Source organism: Pyxicephalus adspersus, chromosome 3 (assembly GCF_032062135.1).
Source record: "Pyxicephalus adspersus chromosome 3, UCB_Pads_2.0, whole genome shotgun sequence".
Lineage (NCBI taxonomy): Eukaryota > Metazoa > Chordata > Amphibia > Anura > Pyxicephalidae > Pyxicephalus > Pyxicephalus adspersus.
Genome location: NC_092860.1, coordinates 23,383,892 through 23,407,449, shown reverse-complemented (window position 1 = coordinate 23,407,449; position 23,558 = coordinate 23,383,892). Strand labels below are relative to the sequence as shown.

At 40.3% G+C, this 23,558-nt stretch overlaps 1 protein-coding gene across 1 annotated transcript in view; it reads left to right on the top strand.

Moving 5' to 3' along the window:
* Positions 1-4,418: 4,418 nt before the first annotated feature.
* Positions 4,419-23,558, top strand: part of CASKIN2 (CASK interacting protein 2) — a 41,024-nt gene continuing 21,884 nt past the window's right edge. Inside the window, exons 1-2 of the mRNA XM_072403226.1 lie at positions 4,419-4,526; positions 10,881-11,444. Coding sequence (XP_072259327.1) covers positions 11,351-11,444 — 94 coding nt within the window. The 5' untranslated portion in view covers positions 4,419-4,526; positions 10,881-11,350. The remainder of the gene's footprint in view (positions 4,527-10,880; positions 11,445-23,558) is intronic.

Below are 23,558 nucleotides of genomic sequence, written 5' to 3'. Positions count from 1 at the left end.
CAGTCTTCACTTCTCTATGAAGTCATAAAATGTATTTGCAAGATTTACTGTCCAAACAGTCGGCGTAGCTATGATAAATAAAACATTTGTGTGTGTGTCTGGTTTTACTATCATTACGTCAGAATTTTGAGTCAGCCCATCTTTATTTGTGATATGCCAAAAAGAGAGATCAATGCGATTGGCTGGCATCAGAAGACCTTTGTAATATAAGACACCTGTGAAAACTGTAACCTTTCTACACTGTTAGCTCACATTAACCCAGTGATGACTGCCAGTGGATAAATCAGACCCAGCTGTAGGGGAAGAGGCAATTTCCTACCAAATAACTTCAACAAGATATTTTTGAAAACCCTGCCACTTCTAAAGCTGAATTCCTGGTAAATATTCAGGATTTTGCAGCTGTGCATGAATGAATAAAACAAATCATAAAAATGTATTTTGATTTCCAACAGTGTAAATCAACACCAGTACTGGTTACAACATAGTAATCCACATTAACCCTAAACCAGTACCTACTTCCTTTGGCTAGTATGAGCTAGACAAGCCTTCCAGGGCTATTTCTAGATATAAGTAACACTAGGGTGCCATCTATTGGTGGGGCACAGTTTTAGTTCCTTGAATGTCCACCAGCCTGTCCCCTTATATAACAAGCATTGTGCGCCCACTTTTTTTGCCCCATATACATAGTAGCACAAGTGTCATGTATTGCTATAACTACCTGTTCTAGCACTCACCTGTAAAAACTTCACAATTATATTACACGTCACCCTGCTGCGTATGGAAGTAAGTGGGAACTGTTCTTAATATTAAGGCTGGATGGAGCACCTGGAGCTCCAAACAATTTATGACTGGTCCTTTAACTCTCCATTCACCATAACCCACTACGCTTACTGCATAATCTCTGTCCCCAGGGTGCCAACAATGTCCCATCTCTCTCACAATCCATCAAATTGCCCTGCCCTAACTTAATCTGATACTAGTGAGATTGCACTTTTGTGTAACACTCCTTTCTAAATTGTTTTTTTTTTCTTTTTAAAAAATAAATATTAAAAAACATGGTTGGGTTTTGCAATACATGCCTTTAATCTGGATCTGTCCCCTGCTGTAACTCTTCTTCTCCTCTAGATGTCCCTAGTCTTCTGGGTTAAATGACACCCAGTACCACCCAACCTCAAAGACAGAGGACAAACTGTAAGTACAAGGAATTATTGGGGAGTGGCAATGGTGTCATCTCATCATGATGCATTCCGCATCACTGAAGCTCACCTAGCCCAAAGAATGGATAAAGAGGAACCTGAAAATATAGTAAGTAATAAAGTCTACAAGAACAGTATAATCTATTTGCACGGTGCTTCGGAATAGTGGAGGAGATGGAGCCCAAAGCCAGGCTTTAAATAATAAAAAAATTAAAATTTGTATTGATGTTGCTGATACCATTGGCGATATATCTCTTCACTCACTGACACCAGAACCGGAAATTTGGGAACTGTATGCCACCAGACATGAAGATACAGAACCCAGACCAAAAGGAGAACTAACCATGCAGGAAATAGCCAGGGGATCCGGTTCCTAAAAACATGTTAGATTATATTCTGGATTGGTTAGGTAGACCTGAAAAATACAAAGAACAATGTACAATCATAATTTGATATGTTTAGTAAATTTAAGGCTAGATTTATGGCACTCTTTTTTTTTTTTTTTTTGCATTTAGTCCATTTTAGATGCACTTGAGTTGACATGAATAGACTTCCTTCTATTAATGATGTAGTTATATATAGTATTTCCCATTTTTACCCTGCACACACCAAAACCGAGCCTATTGGAAACAATGGATTTCGGCTGAAACAACCCAGCCCAGTGCACAGAGTGTGAGCGGGCTATTTGATAAAGCAAAGATTGTACAGTCAGGTGTGTGTGGAATATATGGTGACTATAAAGATCCTTTACACTATTCATCCTTGCACCCTTTTTCTGCAATCCGTGCCTAGGAGAGGATGATGGAGCTCTTGCTGGTCTCTACCCCTTGGGCTATCGCACATTCCAGGAGATTTTGGAACAGTCTACAGGGAATCCTCATATCCCAGGCATTCGTAGGGTCCACTGGCCCTCCATTGTAGGGAGATGATATCAGAGCCTACAGCCGCAGCCCAGAGCACCTTAGAGAAGAGGCTGCCGGGAACCTGTCAAGGTGTCTGTGAGAGTGAAGGATTAGGTATATCAAAATGCTTTTAAAGCATAACTAATTATCAACAATAAAAATTTGCAAGCAGACGGGTTTGGTATTGCAGAAGTGACAGGCCATGTCTTTTCTGCAATAAAACAAACGTACCTGCCTGTTCGCAATCTTTTCTACAATGTAAAATGAGCTCCACATGCACAGCTCAGTGTACGAAGCTAGGTATCCTGGCATACCCCTGGGTGCCCGGAATGAATAAATTGCTGTGCATGGGCACATCTTAGTGTAGGGATCCTGGCATAGCTGCCAATTAACGGACTCCCATGTGGATTTTCAGGAGTTATGTTATTTTGGCATGGCCAATAAGGATGGCCAAAGATTCCAAACCCAGAAAAGGACTGGAATAAAATGTTGGCATCTAGGATGGAGGAAAGAGAGTTGAGTTTAGTTAAAAAAAATTGTGAACAGGCAGAGAAGTTTATTTTATTGTAGAAAAGACATCCCCTGCAAAAAGGAACCCACCTTTTTTAGTTTTTACATTTAGTTTTTCATTTAACCCTTGCATTTCTGGAGTAACCCCACTGAAAGGGTAATTTTTTTATTCTCCTGGAGGCTTTACTGCAGACAGCTGGAAGGCTTTAAAACATGGCATCCAACTGATATCACTTTGTGTATTCGTGATTACCAACATTTGTAGCTAGTAGTTTATTCTCCCTCCGTCAGCGATGTGCAGATGAGTCCAGAAAGTGAATAAAATTCATATCTAGGGATTTATTTTGCCTTTGTGTGTAGCTAAACCCATTGCAGTGAATTGAAGCGTACCTAAACCCACAATTTTCACTTCACATAAAAGGGTGGACATGTTAGATATGTTAAGTAAAAATTCTATGTGTTTGATTTTTTTTCAAGTGCAACATCCTTTCTTATTTTAAAAAAAAAGGGTGCAGCACCACCGCCTAATTCTCAATCGCCTAGGGATGGAGAAGGGGAGCGCAAAGCCTCCCGGGGTACCTATGTCAGGCATCCCAGGAGGCACTTGGGCACTCCTTCTGTGCATGTCCAAGCATCTCAGGCGTGCTCAGAGGGAGCCTTTTTGCGCAAAAAGAAATTTTTTTTCTATCCTTCTTTACCCTGATCTTGCGCTTGGGTCGGGTGACGTAGTTTGAAGAACAGGAAAGAGAAGAGAAGATGGCAGCGCCCGGAGCGCCGGCTCCAGGATGACGCGGGACCAGATGCAGGACACCCCTGGTGTGATCAGACTGCCTTGCGGGATTAAAGGGAAGTGTAATTTTTTTTTGCCGTTTTGGGTTTAGTTCCTCTTTAAGTGCAATGGTCACCGGCGATCACTGACGAAATGCTGCTACAACTAGATGACAGAGCTACAAACCGCTATGAAATAACCAAGGTAGTGATTATATAGAAAAATAATTGTTGCAGCACAGCCCTTACTATAAAATCACATTGGTTTGGTTTGGACTGTTAGCAGCCTTTGTGTCATTGCTGGAGGAGAATAGAGACCTATGTACTAATAATACAAATGTAAAGCATGGTAGCTCAGTGGTTAGCACTCTGGCCTTTGCAGCGCTGGGTCCCAGATTGGAATCTTGGTCAGGACATTATCTGCATGGAGTTTGCTGGGGCTCCTTGTGTTTCTGTGGGTTTTCTCCGGGTACTACGGTTTCCTCCCACATTCCAAAAACATGCAGTTAAGTTAAGTGGGTTCACCTGAAATTGACCTTCAACTGTATTAAAGACATTAGATTGTGGGGGACAGTTAGTGACATGACTATGTACAGCGCTGTGTAATATGTCGGTGCCATATAAACTCTATGTGATGACAGAAGGTGATCTGTGCATGAGTTGCTGGGATCCACATATAAATCTGTATCAATACCTCCATTGATTTACACTGAGCTCTATTTATAAATCAGGGAATCTGAAATTTCCTCAAACATTACATAGTAGTAATCATTGAGTCTGTTAGATTCCCAGGAGGGAATGTTTGAAGGAATGTCACATTCCCTGTTTTATAAATAGAAGCCATTGTAAATAAGTGTAGTATTGATTCCTATGCAGATCCCAGCACAGATCCCACCATTGCATGGTATATTAGTCCTGAGGTCTCTGATCTCCTCCAGCACTTCCAGCAATGACACAAAGCTGGTCCCAGTCCAAACCAAACCTCTTCCATAAGGATCAGTGGGCGGGGCTGAGACGGAAGGGGGCGGGATAAGGAAGGGGCGGGGTCTGTGCGGGACTGAGCAGACCTAGCTGGCAGACTTCTCGCAAAACTTCTTCTACAATCTCATATCGCCCGATAACGGCGACCGGAGCCCCCCGGAGCTCGCAGGTAAGCCGGTGACCCCCCCCCATTAGCCCTCCCCATCACTTTCCCCCGCTTCGGGCGTCTTTGTAGAGGGATTAAAGCGGTCAGGCAATGGGAGGGGAATGGGGGGAGAATGGGGGCGCTGTGCTGGATGAGCTGGGGTCGGCTCTGCCCCGTGGTGGGATCAGGTTCAGCTGTAGGTGTGTGTGTGGAATAATGGGCCCATCCAGGGCTGCTGGGCATTTGTCTGCAGGCAGGTGGTGGCCCCTAAATGGGCCCTTGGCGCGGGGGGGGGGGCATACAATGCACAGGGATCACTTTATTTACATCACTCAGCATGTTTGATCAGCTTTACACACTCCAATAATTAGAATAGGGTCAGATCAGGGTTAACAAAACATGCCAAACATTGCAGGATCAACTTTGCCTGCAACAACATGTGATGAGTTTATAATCCTCTATATCAGCCAATCACAAGCAGATCACTTCACCCCAATTATGTCACCACTTTGTACAGCGCTGCGTAATATGATGGCGCTATATAAATACCGTATAATAATAAATCACTTTTTGGTTATATATTCGGATGACATTCTTCCCACTGTCCACTAAACTAATGTGTTGTGAATTGTGGTTATAATTTCCCATATAGTAATATATCCCAAAGATATTTCAAGGGGAACCCCATGTACAAAAGGTTGAAAAATATTGTTCTGTATGATGGGTTATCCAAAGTTATGAAGTTAACAATTCTAAGTCTGTAAGATTCCACCAATCAATGGGACTTTTAAGGCCAGCAAATTTAATATTCAAAACTGACTTTAATAAATAACATTAAAAATGCTAATGTACAGCACTGCGTAATATGTTGGTGCTATATAAATCCTGTTAATATTAATAATAATAATCACTAACCTATTTACTAGATTGTAAGCTCTTCGGGGCAGGGTCCTCTCCTCCTGTATCACTGTCTGTATTTGTCTGTCATTTGCAATCCCTATTTAATGTACAGCGCTGCGTAATATGTTGGCGCTATATAAATCCTGTTTAAATAATAATAATAACCTATAAAACCTTTAAACATGCAAACCAAACACAATGTAGGATATTCCTGTCGGGGTGCACACCAGATTACAATATCCTACATTACGTTTGGTTTGCATGTTTTTTCAAGTTTTATATGTTAGTAATATTATTATTATTTTTTTATTATTAATAATAAACAGGATGTATATAGTGCCAACAGGAGGGGGTGGGGCACTCTGTATCATTATCTGACCGAAGAAAAGAATAGGGATCCCCACTACATATCCCTCCTTCTATTGTGTGATTCTTCCCTCACCTCCTAGATTGTAAGCTCTTTGGGGCAGGGTCCTCTCCTCCTGTGTCACTGTCTGTACCTGTCTGTCTTTTCAACCCCAAATAATGCACAGTGCTGTGTAATATGTTGGTGCTATATAAATACTGTTTATTATTAATAATAATAATAATAATAATAATAATAATCCTCCCCAGTTTGTCATTTAGTGGTCTACCTTGGTGGATCACTAAATAACTTTCTGGGGGACACATGCTAGATTCTCATCAGTGACATCTACCATCATTTGCTGGTGACAGTTATCTAGTGCATGTACATAACTAGAGGGGCTCCCCAATGGGGATCAGACTGTACTATGTGCAAAACATAAAAAAAGTTCTTGGTTGGAGTTATTCTTTAACTTCGTCTGATGGGTTCAACTCTGGCCAGGTTGACCACAAGCCTGCACAGTGTGCAGAAAGCAGTCCATGCTTGAATAACAACATCCATTTATTACCATGTGATCGGAATATTCTGGTCTAATGACAAGGGGTCAGTGACGTTTAGATGTCTACACTGAGCTAATTAAGCCGCCATTGCTAACCTGGTTCTGCATTATACAGCTTACCTGGTTGGTGTTGTGTGCTGATCCTCTGTCTTTTAAAACCTTCTAAATCACTGACCCAGAATGGAGATGCAGCTCCAGCATTCAGCTCTCACAAGATGTCTGCATGCTTATTTCAGGTGTGTGAGTGACAATACTAAAATAAAAGATCAGCCTTACGTCCATGCAATTAGTATTTTTTATTATTCCTGCAATGGCAGTTTATAGTGCAATGTGATCTTATAGTGATAGTCCTTCATTAAAGTCCTGCTCTGCAAAAGTTATAGTGTAACTTCCCTGGAGCTGTAACTTTATGTAATTTTATGACTCATTTGTTGGTTTGAAATGTGCAGTTATAAGATCTTAGATCATCATCAGGCATTATGCATAACCATAAATAAATGTTCTCCTCTGTGTCTGGATTATTTTATTTTTTTTTACAATATATATATATATATATATCATTTTACCTTGTATTTATCTGTGATATATTACACAGAGCTTTAAATAGTCCATTGTCATGTCACTAACTGTCCCGCAGAGGGGCTTACGTGGTCTAAAAACCCTACCATAGTCATATCACATGAACCCTTTTTAGGGCCAATTTTTGGGATGTGGGAGGAAACTGGAGTGCTTGGAGGAAACCCACCCAAACATGGGAAGAACATGAACTCTTTGCAGATAGGGTCCTGGCCAAGATTTGAACATCTGACCCACTACATATATATATAGATAGATAGATAGATAGATAGATATTACATTTGTCACAAAATATAATTAAACAATGGAATCTAACTGATAACTAGGACAGTCTTGGTTGCTGTTTAATTGATCTGGAATGCCTGATGTTTTTTTTAGTTGAGGAATCCACAGGTGATCAAAAAAACAACAGACAGAGGATAGATTCCGCATTGTTTACACTGGTATGCCATTTATTATAATGCAGGTGGCACTTCTATCAGTGGGTGGTTGTCAGGGTCGGAGGTTTTTCTTCTCACCACCAGCTCTCTGTGCTGTATAAGTGTTGGAGCCATGTTGGGTGTACAGCTTTTCACGCTTTGCAGATATTTTTTTTTTACTTACAGAAAGCCTTGGCCTTCCTGACAATTTGTTAATAATTTGTGAATGTTTGGCAGCTTTGATATAGAGGTTTACTACTTTGTGTGCATGCAGGAGTGGCTGACCTTTTGTGTGTGCATTCCTATGGATTGTCCCTGGATTGTGCAGCCTCCACTAATGATACCTTAAGGTGCGTACACACTTCCAATTTTTATCGTTCCAATCGAACGACGAACGATCGATTGGGCAAAAAATCGTTCGTAAAAAAGTAACCAACGACGCCGACGAACGAGGAAAGTCGCTGGAAACGAACGAACGACCGGACCGGCGGATCGGATTGGACGACGATCGTTGAACATCGTTTGTGTGTACGGTCGTTCGTTGATCGTCCATGTTCAGAGCATGTGTGATAACGAATGTCCGTTCACTTTCCTGTCGTGCACATAGTTCCTCTATCGCTTAAACGATCGTATCTATTGTGTGTACAATATCTACGAACGATCGTGTCGTTACCTCTATGTGCAGTATCGGTGCTATACGATCGTTCATATATATCGTGCAGGAACGTTCGTCGTTCGTTTTCCGACGATAATAATTGGAAGTGTGTACGTAGCTTTAGATCAGTGTTTCTCAATCAGGATTCCTCCAGAGGTTGCTTGGGCATTTTTAGGTACTTAGCATTTTGGACTTCTCAGGTCAGTTTAACACTAATGATCTTTTTGGCTGTCTGTAAGGGTTACATTGTTCCCACTGGCCAGCAATGTAAATAGCATTCTTCCTACTGAGCACTATGCTAGTTTACTGGGTTTGATGGATATAGGAATTATTGGCAGTGGTGGCTTTAACAAGACCTTCTCCTTACAACAATGTAATAATCACAGATTTTTCTTGTGTAAATACATAAAATTCTCCCTGCCTGGCAAAGTTTTGGGCAGCAGCTGGCTTAGTGGGCACATGTGCTGCTATTATCTTGAATAAGTAGCTGTGGCTGCTCAAGTGATTTGTCACTGCAAAGGGAGCCATTTGCATTAATAAGGAGTTGTAATTAGCCAGGGCTATGTTGATTTTGGGTCAGCTGTCAAGTAAGGCACATTACCTAAATTTAAATTATTAGCAGGGGTTACTAAGAATGTGTAGGTGATCGTCTGCTTTATATAAGTGATTTGTCTTTAGCTCCATAAGGGCAACAAATCAGCGGGCAGAGTTGGCACATTTGCTTTCCTTACAAGTCTGAAGAAGTAGATGTGGCTTTTAAAGGGTGAAATATTGCCAGACCAGCAGCTGTCTTTGTAAATACAAGACGCAGGGGAGTGTGTGCCCACCATGCCAGCTGCATTCCAAGGGTTAAATACTCCCAGGACAGCAATTTGTCACTCCACGGTTCTGAAAGTTTCAAGGGTTAAATATTGTCAGTAATTGTCTCTGGAAATGCATTGAGTGGTGTGTATGTATGTAGGGGTTAAACGTTGTCAGGCCAGCAATTTGTCACTACATATACACTGTGGGGAGTGTGTGCGTGTTTGCCCACAGTGCCAGCTGTTCACTAGCCTGAAATATTGTTCGCTGAAATAGAAAATATTTGATGTCAAAGACTCTGTTCCTTCTATTTACAATGACCTGGCCTGTGAAGTATAAAAACATTTTTCCTATTGGCACAAATGTGCCACGTGTGCCCACTCTGCCACTTCTGGCATCAAGATCAATGTTGAGTCAGGCTAAATATATGTGTATACAAGAGAAGTCCTCTGAGGATTTACATACAAAGCTATCCAGATAAATGTTTGTGGAGTATTTTTTTATCATTACAAAGTTGTTAACTTTTATTTATGTAGCACCAACATATTATGTAGTGCTGTACGATAAATGGGGGTTGCAGGTGACAAATGTACATATGGGAGAAAAGAACCGTGCTCAGTGGAGCTATGTACCTATGCCAGAGTAGGTCTCCTAGAGCTTTTCCAGATATTGATAGGGGGGCTCCTTAAATAATGAGCAATTTATGCCTCTCAGGTCAGGGTAAAAGCCAAAATGATCCTTCGTTTCTATCTGTAAAATTGACATTTTTCCCACTGCCCACCATGCTAATATACTGTGAGCTGTGGATATAGTAGTAGATATAGACCGCAGTATTATTTCCATGTTAAAGAGCTGAAAAAAGGCTACTCTAGAAAATCAAGAGGTTCATGACAGTAAAAATCTAGCATATGTAGAGCGTTCCCCCAAATTCGTTCATCAATCCACCCTGGTGACTGAACGACATTCAGCCAACAACTCTGTTTTCTATGCAGAACGCAGCAGGACGCCTCCTGCTTGTCCTCCCCTCTCCATAGAACGCACAGCACATTCATTATTTAAAGCCATCACTAACGATCGTTTCCATTGACAATTATTGCAAATGTACACATAACTTAAGTCAATGCGGTGGTTAGGAACCCAACACTTGCATGTTGTTTGTTTCATTAGTTAATCACACCTTAGCAGTTCTGGGAGTGAAAAGGTCATAGACTGTCCGTCCTTTTCAAGCATGTTTGTTTTTCCCTAGGCGTCCTTATTTCTCTCCGCCCAATGCTCTCCTACCCTGTCATATTCACCTTTTCCTTTACACTTCACCCCCTCCCTTCCCTGAATTTTATTTATTGCTGCTGCATTTACATGTCTTGCTAATGTAACCTTGTCCCTGACCGGCACAAAGACGCGGGAGGCATGGTGCGGAATCGTAAGCAGGCTGGCAATGCCTGGCAAAACAATAAAGCGAAAAGAACGCCTTCATACCCCTTGCATGGTAGTCTGTCCTCAGCTCAGTCCTTATTTCCTTGCTGTATTTTGATTAGACATTAGATTCATTCTAGCAAAGGCAGAATATATGAAAGTTCATTGTTGTTTTAACACTTTGCTGCTTTCATTCTTTCATATGGAGTGATCAGGGTGGGATGGCGGGAGGAAGGTGATTATGTGCTAATTGGGGGGGCTTCCCTGGAGTTTCCTGTCACCTGATTTATGAATGGGATCTTACAGCCTGGAAGTGGAACAGGAAGATAAGCTCTGGTGCGACTTAACCCCCTTTTGGCAGGACATGTTACTTTTTATATAACTCGGTGCAATTGTTTTTTTTTTTTCTTTTACTCGTCTTTTGTATCTGTTGGCAGTAGTAGTAGGAGGAAGGAATGTTGGCTTGTTTATGTGGGAGGTGCTCATATGACAGTAAACCTATTTAAAACGATGACAGGTTGTTAAAGAACACACCTTTCCTTTACCCTCATAGGTTCTCCCGTAGAGGAAGAGAGCGGGCCTCAATCACCCGAGGGGTTACTAGGTGTATGGCTGACGCTGTAACACAAATATTTGCTTTTTTTTTCTTATTCTCCATGCAAGTGACATCACATCACAAGTTAAAGACTAAACTCTTCTTTCTCTCTAGGAAAGTTAACGTGACAACATCAACAACTTGGCTGCTTTCAGAAAAAAAATGCATTGAAAAGCTTAAGCAGAACAGGACAACCCTAAAAGGAATTCCCTGGCTTCCCAACGGATGAAAGGAAAAACGGAAAGCAAGTCATTTTTCCAAAGTGTGATGGATCCCTGCAAAAGTTTACAACCTGCTGTACCTTGCATTGCAGCAGGAGGACGCTACTCCTCGCCAGCGATATGGGAAATGTCCAAGTGACTTCTGAAGGATCATCTCACAATCCCTACCCCCTATGTTTTTAGTCACGTTTTTATTGTTGGAGATCAAACTTTACGTGTGAAGGAACTCTGCGCTTCACTTGTGTTCATGCTGGGGAACGTTAATCATTCTGGTGAAAAGGAAGCTATTTATTCACGTCTGGTGGATGTTGTGAATCTTTTTGGATCAGGACACAGGAGATGACTTTATAGCCTGGGGTGGCGATGGGTCGGGAAAATGAACTCATTCAAGCTGTTAAAAACGGAGATGTCGCTACTGTTCAGAAACTTCTTGCAAAGGTCCGATCGTCAAAAAACAGTAAGTAAATGGGAAATGGAAGGATGGGAGTTTGGATAAATATTTCATAGTATTGGTAGTTAGCAGTTTAATTGTCTGTTGGTTACTAAATATATTGGGAGCAGAAGGGAATGCGAACATTATAGAGATTGCACACAATGCTATTTAGTGAACTTTTTATATTAAGCACAAGCATAAGGGGGTCATGTTTTTGTTTTGGATAACATACTATTTGGGGCATTTGGATCCCTATGGACTGTGGTTGGACAGTGATCCTAACTGGGCAAATCTGTTATGATTTTACCTTAGTATTGAAGTATTTAGGGAGCAGTTTATGTGTTGTTTTCCGTGTGTTGCATTGACATAGGGGACCATTGCACCCCCAAAACACTGTGTCAGTCTTCATGGCGTAACAAGGCATATTTGGAGTGATGACATTTCTTCTGTTTGGGTTTGTTTATATCTGTTGCTCCATCAGGACATTTCCTTTACCTTCCTATCAGGACAGGAAGTGCTGAAAAATGTCCTCAGTAGTGATGCAAGCAAAAAAAGTATCTTTGGTTGAGTGGAGAAGTAATAAACTTGTAAACAATGTCTTTTTTGCTGGCAGTTACTTCCTCTAGCAGTGACACTTGTACTTCCCATTCCATGTATGGGTGTCACAGGGAGAGAAAGTACAAAAAAAGAAAATAGAGCTTGTACAGTGTTCTCCCCAGACCCATTTAGCTGGGCGCACCACCCGGCACTTTTCATTAACCATCCGGCTGTTTTGGGGTGATTACTGAAGAGTTTGGTCACAATACAGGGGTTGCCACCTGCCTACAATTACGCCTTAAACTTCTTCCCACCTGGCTCAACATTTCTAGGTTGAACACTGTTGTACAAAACTACAAAACTTCACCTCCATAAGAACAGGATTGCCTTTGAAAAAAAGTGGATCGATGAATGACCAAGTGCTGCTAAGACAGGCACAGGTTCTGTACTTTCCTATAGGAGAGGACACAGCTGGGTGTCTCCTGCTCATCCTCCCCTTTCCATATGTGTAGAGTGCCCATTCCTTCTACTGTCAATAAAAATGACCAAGAAAGATTGTTTCCAGTGATGTCAATCTAACACCTTCAGATTAAACGTTCGTGTTCCTGTTCAGCTCATGACTGGTTCTCTTTAAGCAGCTATATACAACAAATGTGTGCAACTTCTTGTATGGAAATAAGAGAGCTACTGCGACCATTGCAGGTGCCTGGTGCTGATTGAATACATCCCATTAGTTTTTCTATGTTTAGGCTGCTGAACGGAGGGTTTGTGTAGATAATGCACCATGTAATGTGGAATTGGCCTGGAGAAAAGTCTTTTACTTCTGAAGCTGACTGCTTATCATGGTGGACAGATTAAGGTTTGAAACAATGGGTCTCATTCATCAAATTGTCTCAGAAAAAGGAACCTTGGGGCTAATTTAATAATGCGTCTCAACTAAGAATTCAATGTATTGTCCCACCAGCCAGATTCAAGCCAGCACAGGAAAATGATAGCTGGAGAATGAAAATTTGAATCTGGTAGCCATGGGATGTTGGGTACGGTTCTTATATCATATACTTTTATCAATGAAACTAATTTGGTCCATTTAGTACAAGTTTGGATATGTTTTAGGAACCATTGGGTTCATTGATAAAGTTGGCATATGCATACTTTTTTTATTTCTAACCAATGAGATTAAAAAAAAATGCACAACTAAAAAACAGATCCTTATCCTTTGCTTTGTAAATTGAGCCCACTGTGAAACCAATTGGATATTAGCAACACATTAGCTGACCTCTGACCCTTTATTCACAAGCAGTAATAGAAATCCATCTTTTACCGTCTGCGTCTAGCTATCAGATGGCTTCTTTTCCTGCACTTGACTCTACAGGTCTGAAGTCATTTGGCGATTGAAAGGGAAATGAATGCATTCTCTATCTGCGACGGTGAACTTGCGTGTGTGCATTGTGTCCCTGGCAGGGAACGGCAGGCATACTGGTGACAATGACAAATGAGTACGCCGTCCATGGGGATGCCACAATGCTAGAGACTTTCATATGCAGATAAGAGCAATGCTCTCTGTGTCGCACACGTACTCCATGTCACACAGATGTCACCTGTTGACCTGACTCTGCTCACATCATACATGGTTAAACATTTACCTGAATCTGCGTGACCTGAACCGCATCCAAGTAGGAAACAGTGTGACTTATTGTATCTCACTCTCCGTCTTCCTGTTCATTTGCATGGCCTGGAAACTTCTTTGGAAATTACTTTAATTTTCTTTTATGCTATTGTTTATTTCTTTGCTATTAACTTTTAGCTGAAGTTTATTCTGCTTAGATTTGTTGGTTCTGGTTCTTCTTTTCTTTATCATATATATATATATATATATATATATATATATATATATATCACAATATACATTTGTATAAAGGCTTGCATGCATAATTTTAGACCCAGTGACATTGTTTTTGTGTAATGAAGGGAGATTATGCCTCTTGCAGACCACCCAAGGTAAACCCCACATAAGTGGAAGAACTGAAATCCATTGAATACAAATAATGGGCCAGGGACAGTAAGACTGGAAGGAAAAGGGTAGATGATGCTGGAGGTCCTCCAGTCAGGAAAAGAGAGAGGCTGTATCTGACTTGCTTCAGTTTCTGTTGAATGTTATGAGAATCTCACAGTGTTCAGTGAAATCAGAGTGACCAGTTTTAGTACAGAAGAGCCTCTTAACGTTCAATGTTAAATTGGAACTAAACCCCGCGTATACTCGCCTGTCCCTGTTCCATTGCGGGAGCCACCATTTTCTTCACTCTTCTTCGTTCTGGTCTTTGGCCCTCTTGATTGGCTGGACCAGGATGGCAGGAATTCCTTCTGTCTCGGCACCCACAACAGGAGCCAGGTTGTGCCAACCAATTCTGAGCAAATCATGCAGGTAAGAATGCTTTTTGCAGAAGGGACATCACCTCTACCTTTCTTCAATAAAGCCTAAAGCAAAATTTCCACTATTAGAATGAAAGTAAACCAGCGTCTACTTGCCTACCTCCATTCCATCGCAGGGCACTGCTACCTTCCCTCTGCTTTACTTCCCGAAGATGATCTTTAGCCATCCTGATTGGCTGTGCCAGGATGGTGTAACTACAGCCATTCCCTGCATGTGCAATGAGGGAATACTATGCAAGTAAGAACAGTTATTGCGGAATGGACATTACCGGTCCCTTTCTGCAAGAACCACCTGCCTAAACCTCAGAAGGTCTACTCTCAGTATTCCTGCCAATGGGTGGAAATACCATTTTGTAAAGAAATAGAATTATGAGAAATATTGCCATATATATTTTTATTCACCTGGACATGCAGATGATGAAGCCGTGTAGTATAAATCAGCAGTCGCCAACCAGTGGTCTGCGGCCCTGGCTGGTGCGCCCTCCAGCAGAGTCTACAAAAGGGACCCCGCTGGGGGGCGCACCGACCAGGGCCGCGGACCATGTCCCCCGTACGTATTGCAGCCTAAAGGTGGCTTGTCTCTGGACACAACTTGCCCACTCTTCTTATGCAAGCCCAGACCTGTGATGGAGGAGTGGGCAGGTTCTGGCATCATGACGTTACTCTTGTGGGAATATTTGAGTGAGGCATGGCTCCCCGCACATGCGCAGTTCAGTTTCTGTGCATTTAGTGGTCCGTAGGTTCCGAGAGGTTGGTGACCACTGGTATAAATGACACAATATGATATTGTCAGGGGTCCTTGAGCAGTAGCAGCAATGTCACTACTGTACAATTTGGTCAGCATGTTAATGTGGAGACAAACACCCCATATAAGTGTTAAGGCCCATTTCACACTTTGACAATCTTCTGTATGTTAACATTCATTTTTATCACATGTTAAAGCACCCCATACATATATAGTACATTTGTTATTTTTACCTAAAGCATTGCAGTACAATGCAGGGCATTCATTTGCATTAATGCAATGCAAAGTGTGAATCGACCCTTAAAGTGGATCACCCCTGAGAGATGGCGCAAGCTGCCATTGCTAAACTCATTGTAAATAATTCTGATTGCTTGGATGTAAAGCAGATGTTTTGCTCTCGCACACCTGAAACACACATGCAGATAACTGTCCTCTGAACTCATTCTGGGTCAGGTATTCAGAAGTTATTAAAGCTGGAGGATCAGAACACCAACCAAGCAAGCTTTGTACTATGAAACCAGGTCAACAATGGCAGCTTACATCATCCCTCAGTGAAAGGTTCAATTTTGAACTGCTGCTGTCAGTTACGTGTAGGCATCCTAGCTTGGCTAATAACCTTGTCATCATGTCATTAGACCAGTCATAGTATTCCAACCACATGTTAATAAATTGATGCTGCTATATTTATTCTTTGCTGTCTGACTGGACTTCTTTCTGCACACTTTGCAGCTCTCTATAGTTTGAGGTCACAGGGAAGCAATTTTTATTTTTTTAGAACCAGCTCAGGAACTGCTGCTGACATATTCTATTGAAAAGTCAGTTTAAAGTCTCTTTCTTTGTTAGAAATATAAAGCATAGATAAATCATGATAATTATTATTTACCCTTGATCTTACCCTAATCTTGGCCTAGTGAAAGAGCTATTGGCACCATCCAACACTTCCATGTGTGTTAGAAGTAGTTAACGTGACACAGTCGATGGAAGAAACCACATTGTCCAGCAAGGGAGCTGCTGTTTGGCACACCAGGAAGTGTTTCATGGTAGCCAACCCCTTAGCTTTTCAAGATAGAGAAATTTCAACTTGCAGCCTGGAAAAAGATCTTTTAATTTTAAAAAGAAAAGGGATGGATGTAACCAATTTCTTATAAAATAGTAAGTGATATTGTTGTAAAGTATATTGCTGTGATAGATATACATCTGTGACTTTTTGTCCTATAGCCAAGAAAAGAAAATGGGGAATCTCCCTAACCAGGAAACAATAATAAAACCCTGACTGATATTTAAACTATTTACTACATAATCCAAAACAAGAAAATCATATTGGCTGGGGTTTGTTTGAAATATAAAGGATTTGTCCTGATGCAATATATAATTATAAAGGTAAAAAGCAGAGGCTTAGGCGCAAGGTGGTCAATGTGTCCTCCTTTTTGTTATTTACTTCTAAACACTGGGCCCTTCAGTTTCCTATAATAGTCCAAAAATTATGTTGGTAATTAAATTTGTAGACCATAGACGGGTGATGTATGAATATGGTAGAACATTAGATTGTGAGCTTCTCTGAGTAGCTCGGAGAAGCAAATTGTGCAAGTGAACCCAAAACAAAAAAAAAATATACTTACCTTCAATTCCGCAGATCAGTCTAACCATCGTGTCCCACGTCTTCCCAGTATCCCTCTTCAGGGAACACCTGGCGCCGCCATCTTCTCCTCTCTTCTTCCTACGTCACCCAATCTTGCACTGCACAGGCGTGAGATCAGGTGATCACTGTGCATGCAAGAGATTGGTATTTTTTTCCCCCATTGATGTAAGGAATGCTCAGGCATGCGCAGAAGAAGCAGCCAAGAGCCTCCCAAGATGCGTGACGTAGGTATCCCGGAAGGCTCTGCGCTCCCATTCATTCTTGGTTGCCTAGGTGATCCTTGAGATCCATCTGATGAGTCACCCGGGAGTTCCCAGTGACATCGGTGCGTGCGACCGTTACGTTGCGGGAGTGGCGGGAATTTCAAATTATTTTGTCTAAAAGCAGTACATTGTCTTTCATGACAAATTATTTTACAGTATATTATAATAGTATGAGTATATTATTTATTAAAAAATGTGAAAAAATGTATTTATACATTTTTTTTTTATTTTTTAATGTATTTAATTTAAAAAAATTTTGTGTTTTAAACTTTAATATACTTTTATATTATACTGGAGAATAAATTTTCATGAAAAACAATGTACTGCTTTTAGAGATATAAATCCGGACAGAAATGAACCACACAGGAGGGTAAATAAAGGAGTTGTCTACGCTTTTAAGTAAAAAAAAAAACAAAAAAACTTGAGTTTAGGTGCGCTTAAAATACATCAAAATCCTGGGGGAGGAATTTGTAATTGCAAAAATAGGGGAAACAATAGCCTATGGTCTTATCTTTCCGGATGATTCTTTCTTCCAGAGACTGGCTGACCAGGGGTGTCTTCTGGTGATTAAGACATTTTGTTGCCAGGCTAAGTGACACGTTTATTTGGCCATCCTTTGTGATTGAAGTTTATTGGTTATTTAGTCGTCTGTGCTCTACCTGGATTTAATGAGCAGCAGAATCTGAAGTAGTAAATGTCAGTAATTAAAGGGATGAGATGGCAGCCCTGCTTGGGTGGTGTAGGTGGATCTCGACTTCTTTTTGATGTCCTCTATCAAAACTCTTTAACAGTTACTCTTAAAATACCACAATATATGTACACCCAGTGCATCAGAAAATATTCATAGACTAGAAATAAATAACCAATATCTAATTATTATTTAGGTTTATTATTAAAGTAATAATTTGTTTCTGCGGTTTTACACATTTGCCAACTCCTCTTGAATTTGTATGAGGGGTTGAACACCTCTGTTACATGTCATCTAATGTAAGAAATGGTGTTTTAAATATATTTTTTGAACAACAAGTGACTGTTTTCTTTCCCAATGAAGAACAAAAGAGAAGGCCCTATATATGTTCCTTCCCCCATATCCAGCAGTAAATGTTTGCTTTCTGTACTTCCAAGCTGGTGTTTTAGCGTTGATCAGAGCAAAAACCATTCACTTCCAGGTTAGGGTAACAGGTAGGTATTTTATGAATTGTACACCATGTCAGATGGAGCTGGGAATGTAGCCAAAAGATCTGTATAAGCTATGGAAAGCCCATTGGAAGTTTAATTTTTTTCCAGTATCAGAGCCCAAACTGTACAGCTTGGTGGGCAGAAAAGGTAGATACATGCTGGGTAGGGGTATTTAACCAGTTGAAGTCATTGGATCTATTGTAGACCTAAAAGAAATGTTACTAGAGTACATGGAGCAACTGTAGAAAGTCCTCCTTGTACGTTCCAGCAATTCCTTACATTGGTTGGAACGGTCAGGGTGGTCTGTCACAGCATTTATAAACATTCTACAAATAAGAAATTTAGGCATTAGATTTTTGACATTGGGACCACAGTGTTTTTTACAGCTGTCTGACAGTCCTCAACCTTCCTAAATCCCTGGTTATCATTAAAATGAATTGAAACCCCCTTTTTTTGGTGGGTGACAGCTGAACTGGTAAAGGATTACTAAACCCATAAACCAAACCCAGCTGCCTTCTTTACGATGCCCTACCATTAAACTAAAGTAGAATGAGTGAGGTTTAAAAGCTCTTTTAAGGAATTTTCTGCTGTTTTGGGGAGACCTCCACTCACTTCCTGTTCAGATAGCTGGCGTCAGACAAAGCAAGAAAATAACCAAACTCTCCACTGGGAAAGTTAGACGGAACTTATATTACATAAGAACGATTTGGATTGCATTCTCACAGTTATCTTTTATAAAGCGATGATCTGTACTTATGTTTTCCTTCTAGAGAATGAAGGTGACCTCTGACGTCCATGGACCGGACCAGTGTAGGGGGGTTGTACTCAGGAAGGGGTGTTAGGAACTAAACCCGAAATTGAGCGTTAAAGTATAATCAATATATTTTACAAGTGTATCTTTTAAGTGTTGTTCTTGATTTATGATTATTTATTTTTGATACATGATTTCCTTAAACTCTATGCGCTCTGACTCGTGTGCAGTAGTTTATCTAATACACTGTGGTCAGCATTGGTACTCTACCAAGAGATTTGAGGTGGATAAACTCCAAAAATGAACCTTGCATTACTTTGTATGATGTGTATCCTCATATCTTGCCTTTATTGTGTTTATACAATTATCTGATCACACTTTTATAAGCTTTGATTTGTTGTTTGTCTGTCCTGGTAGATATCTAAGAACAAAGTGCATGCTGGATTATAGGTGTATTTTGTTTCCCTCGGGGTCATGATTTATTGTTTAATCTATTATTGAGTCATTCCTGATTCTTCCCACTAAGGATTTTGCTTGTAGAAGAATGCAAAGAAACTGGTTTGATAAAGGAGCATGTCTGAGCAGGACCATATAATACATCCAGGCATCATAGTGAACAAACTAATGTTTGCTGAAACCCTTGTCATGTTAAAACGTTGAATTCTTGCTGATCTTCCATTATGCTCTGTCAAGTTCTTTTGTACAAATAGTGATCTTTTGGCAGATTGGATACCTGGTCACCCTCCATTTATGTGTAAATCATCGGAGTCGTGCTACAGCCTGTTCCTGATAATGAATGTTTATGTATATTATTTCACAGATTCACCCGCCTAATTCTTTTTTTTTTTTAGATCATTTTCCCTCCTTTTTTAACTCTACTAGTTATCATCTGTCCATTCTATGACACTTTGCGTTACAGTGCATATCATTTGCCCCGACAAACAAAAGTATATTGTGCACTCGGAGTCTTTACAACATTCACTAAGGTCATCAAAGTGAACAGGTTTTGTGGTTTTAATAAAACAGCCACATTGTCATCGTTATGTAGCAAATCTTTGAAAAGGAACCCCTAATGTTTGCCTTCCAATCACTCAATTGTATTTCCAGACTGTTGACAATATGGGGAACAATGGGGGGCATGTGAGCTTCTTGTGACAACAAGTTATTGTAATTTCACAAATTGTTTTATATCTTTGAAAATTGCAGCTTTAAAAAAAAAAAAAAAAAAAAATAAATTCTTCCATAAAGCTCATCCTTCGAGTTCCTTCTTTTATAGGGTGACTTGTGTATTGTGCTCTAGGGTTGTGCACCTCCCTGTTACAAGTACCCCAAGTTTGTTAAAATCCCAAAAAAAAATTGTAGCAAATCTGGGTTATTTTTATATTTCTTACTAAAACTAAAGTTGTACTTCAACATTCTACAACAACAAATGTTCTTCAACATTTACTTTTAAAGCACATTTAGGAGGGCCATTGTGTCTCACGCTGCCAGCCCCATTCATTTTAGGCTCATTTGACCAAGCTAATTGTCTGTGTCCTTCAGAGAAAGGAATCTGTATTCAGTGTATGTTTTGTAATGAAATAATGGAAATGCCAATGATTCACCCATTTTCCTGTAACAAGACCTGGCTTACCAGATGCCCTTGAAATAATGATCTTATTTTGTATTGTGCAGAAATAATTTCTTTGGTTAGAAAATACTGCAAACAGAAAGTTAAACCATTGGTCAGGGCGCTTGGCACCCTAGTTTCTGTAAATGTGGTTTCTAAAGTCCCTATTGAATGTTCAGCGCAGCGTAATATGTTAGCGCTATATAAATTCTGTTTTATAATATTATTACTAATAAAAAATGTAATGCAGTAACATGTAAAGGCTCTATATCAATATACAGTCTAAAAGAATGCAGACAAACTTGTGCCATTGCTAACTATGAAGGACAATAAATATTCTTTTCATTATATAATTGCTTCTCAAACAGAGTTTAATGAAGCTCTTTTCACATTTTACATTATAAACCCTTGGTAACAAAGTTTAAGTAACATTAAGTAAGAAAAATAATTACAGATGCCACGTTACGTTCCTTCACCAGGTCGTTAGGCGAATTCGTAGTTTAGCGAGGAACATAGGATTGAGCCTGCAGCTGTACATCGGTGTATATTGTACAGTTTTTTGGGGGAGCCGGTCATGTGGAGTGTGGATGGTTGGTATACGGCAATTACCTGTATTACAACTATGTCCATAGGGTTTTATATGTGGGATATGGTAATTTCCTTAGTGGTTGAACATGATGGACTTTTTTTTTTCCTCAACCTTACTATGTGACATCAGTAGTACATTCTCATTTATTATTTTTTATCCCCTTTACATTGCTGCAGTACAGAAAACTTCACTTTATTTAGCCAGAAATAATTCACGCTCCCAAAGTCCTAAGTTTAAAAAAGTTCAAAAAGCAAAGCCTGCTTGCTGGGCTTAGGATTGTATATCCCGCATGCATGTACCACCTCTTACCATAAATCATTTACTAGACCACAAGTTTGCCTTAATTAATAAAAACGTGATGGCTGATTGTAGAAAAGGTTAGGCTGCGGTCCCTTTGTTGGGTTTTAAATAAGTTGAACATATATTAAATAATTACACTATTATTAAGACTGCATACACACGTGCAATAATTGTCGTTCTAAAGGATCTTTCACAATCCTTTCCAACGACCAAAAACTGAACGATGCATGAACGAGTGCTGTACATACAGGACCATTCTGCTCTATGGAGAGGGGAGGGGGAGAACGACGGAGCGGCACCCCACTGCTCTCTCTCCCCTTCACCTTCATTAGATCGTTAATCGTCCATGGAACAGCCTGGATGGTCGTCGGAACAGACGACGAACTATGTACACACGCTAGATTCTCATCAAATATCAGCTGTGAGGGGAAGAATTATTCTCAGAAGATATATCTGAGGTGTGTACGTAGCCTAAGACTCGAGTGTAAACCATAACCAACTAATGTTTTTTTTTAAAAGAATATGAATATACTGGCCACCCTGGGCAACATTACCCCTTAAAGGTGACCAGGACAAGGGCGAGGGAGGGCAGGATAGAGAAAATTGGCACAGGTGATAGAGGTGACCGCATTTAAAGGGTAGAGTGAAACATTATTGGTTAGCTGTGTTCCCTCCAAAAGTTGAGCTGCCACAAGATTGACAGCAAAACTGCCCAGCCACAAGCACCACCAAAGGTTCTTCTGCTCAGCAACTCTGCCTGTTACCGGAAAGGAAATGGAAGGAGCCGGAAAGCAGTCCAATAAGACCACCAACTAAAGGCAGCAGTTAGATTTAACCATTAATTACTAATTGATGATAAACAAAAGGAAGAGAGGGGTGCCAGATGCGACAATTCTATATGGTCATTCTTTAAAGTTCCTACCCAGGCAGAGCTCTGGCTTTTTGTCCCTCTTTGCCATAGCAAGTCCTACTCCTCAACATCACATTTCAGACCACAGAGATGGCTACATTAGGCATCGTGCAATGTTTATTTAATTTGTGTGTATATGTATTTTGAGCAATAAATACTGCTCTTCAGAAAACAATTTCTTTTTTTTAATGTTTCAGCAATTATAAAAATTCTGTTAAAAAGGATAACTGCATTAGATCCATTTCAGTATTTATTACCCTTACCTTGTGAATCCATGTAAAAACTCATCAGAAGCTTATCAGCCATGTTTGTATGACGGCTTTCTCCTCTGTATCCCTTCGGGGGAAATGTTCTATATCCTCTGTGGCTTCTAAACGATTTCCTAAAATACGCCACATTAGACAATTAAAGCATCTTGCATCATGGATGAATAGCATTGTGAAACGGTTTAAATGAAATTGGATTTAGGAAACTCATAATATGCTTGAGCAATACTGATGGAATGTGTAGTCCCCTGCGTATAACCTTAATTTAAAAATGGTTTAAAGGGGACTTTTTACTTTATATAAAAGGGTGGCTTTATTTGGAAGGGATGGACTCTGACACTTCTGTCTTCACCTCGTGTATCAGTTTTGAGATCGGCACATTTTTTAGGAAGTCGTGTCATCTAATCTTGCACCAGGTGACATGGCAAGAAGAAGGAAGAAGATAAATAACAGATCCAGCCAACCAGTCCAAATTTCCAACTTTCTTGTATACTATAAAGTTATTAAAGAAAGAAACGAGGTTAGCAGTGACAATCCCTTGGGGCCAATTCTTTTTTGTTGTGCCCCTTACATGAACATTGGTGCAGCAATGAATGAGAGCCATGGTTTTCATATATGGAGCCGCCAAAAGTACAATATGTGCTGTACTATGAAGCCTGAATATACCTATTGATTCTGAAGAACCTAACAATGATTCACACATCATTTACATCACTCATTTGGAGGTCAGTCTTGTTTACACATACATTCATTCAGAAAAAACACCATTGTGGTCCAAGCCAAAGAACTGCTTTGCCTTTATGCTGGGAATCAGCTTCCGCCTAATACAAAAAAACAGTTGTCTACAAAGGTTACTGTAGTGTTGCCTAAAAACATAACTCGGGTATAAGGCCGGCTTGTACTGCCTTTCTATGAACTAG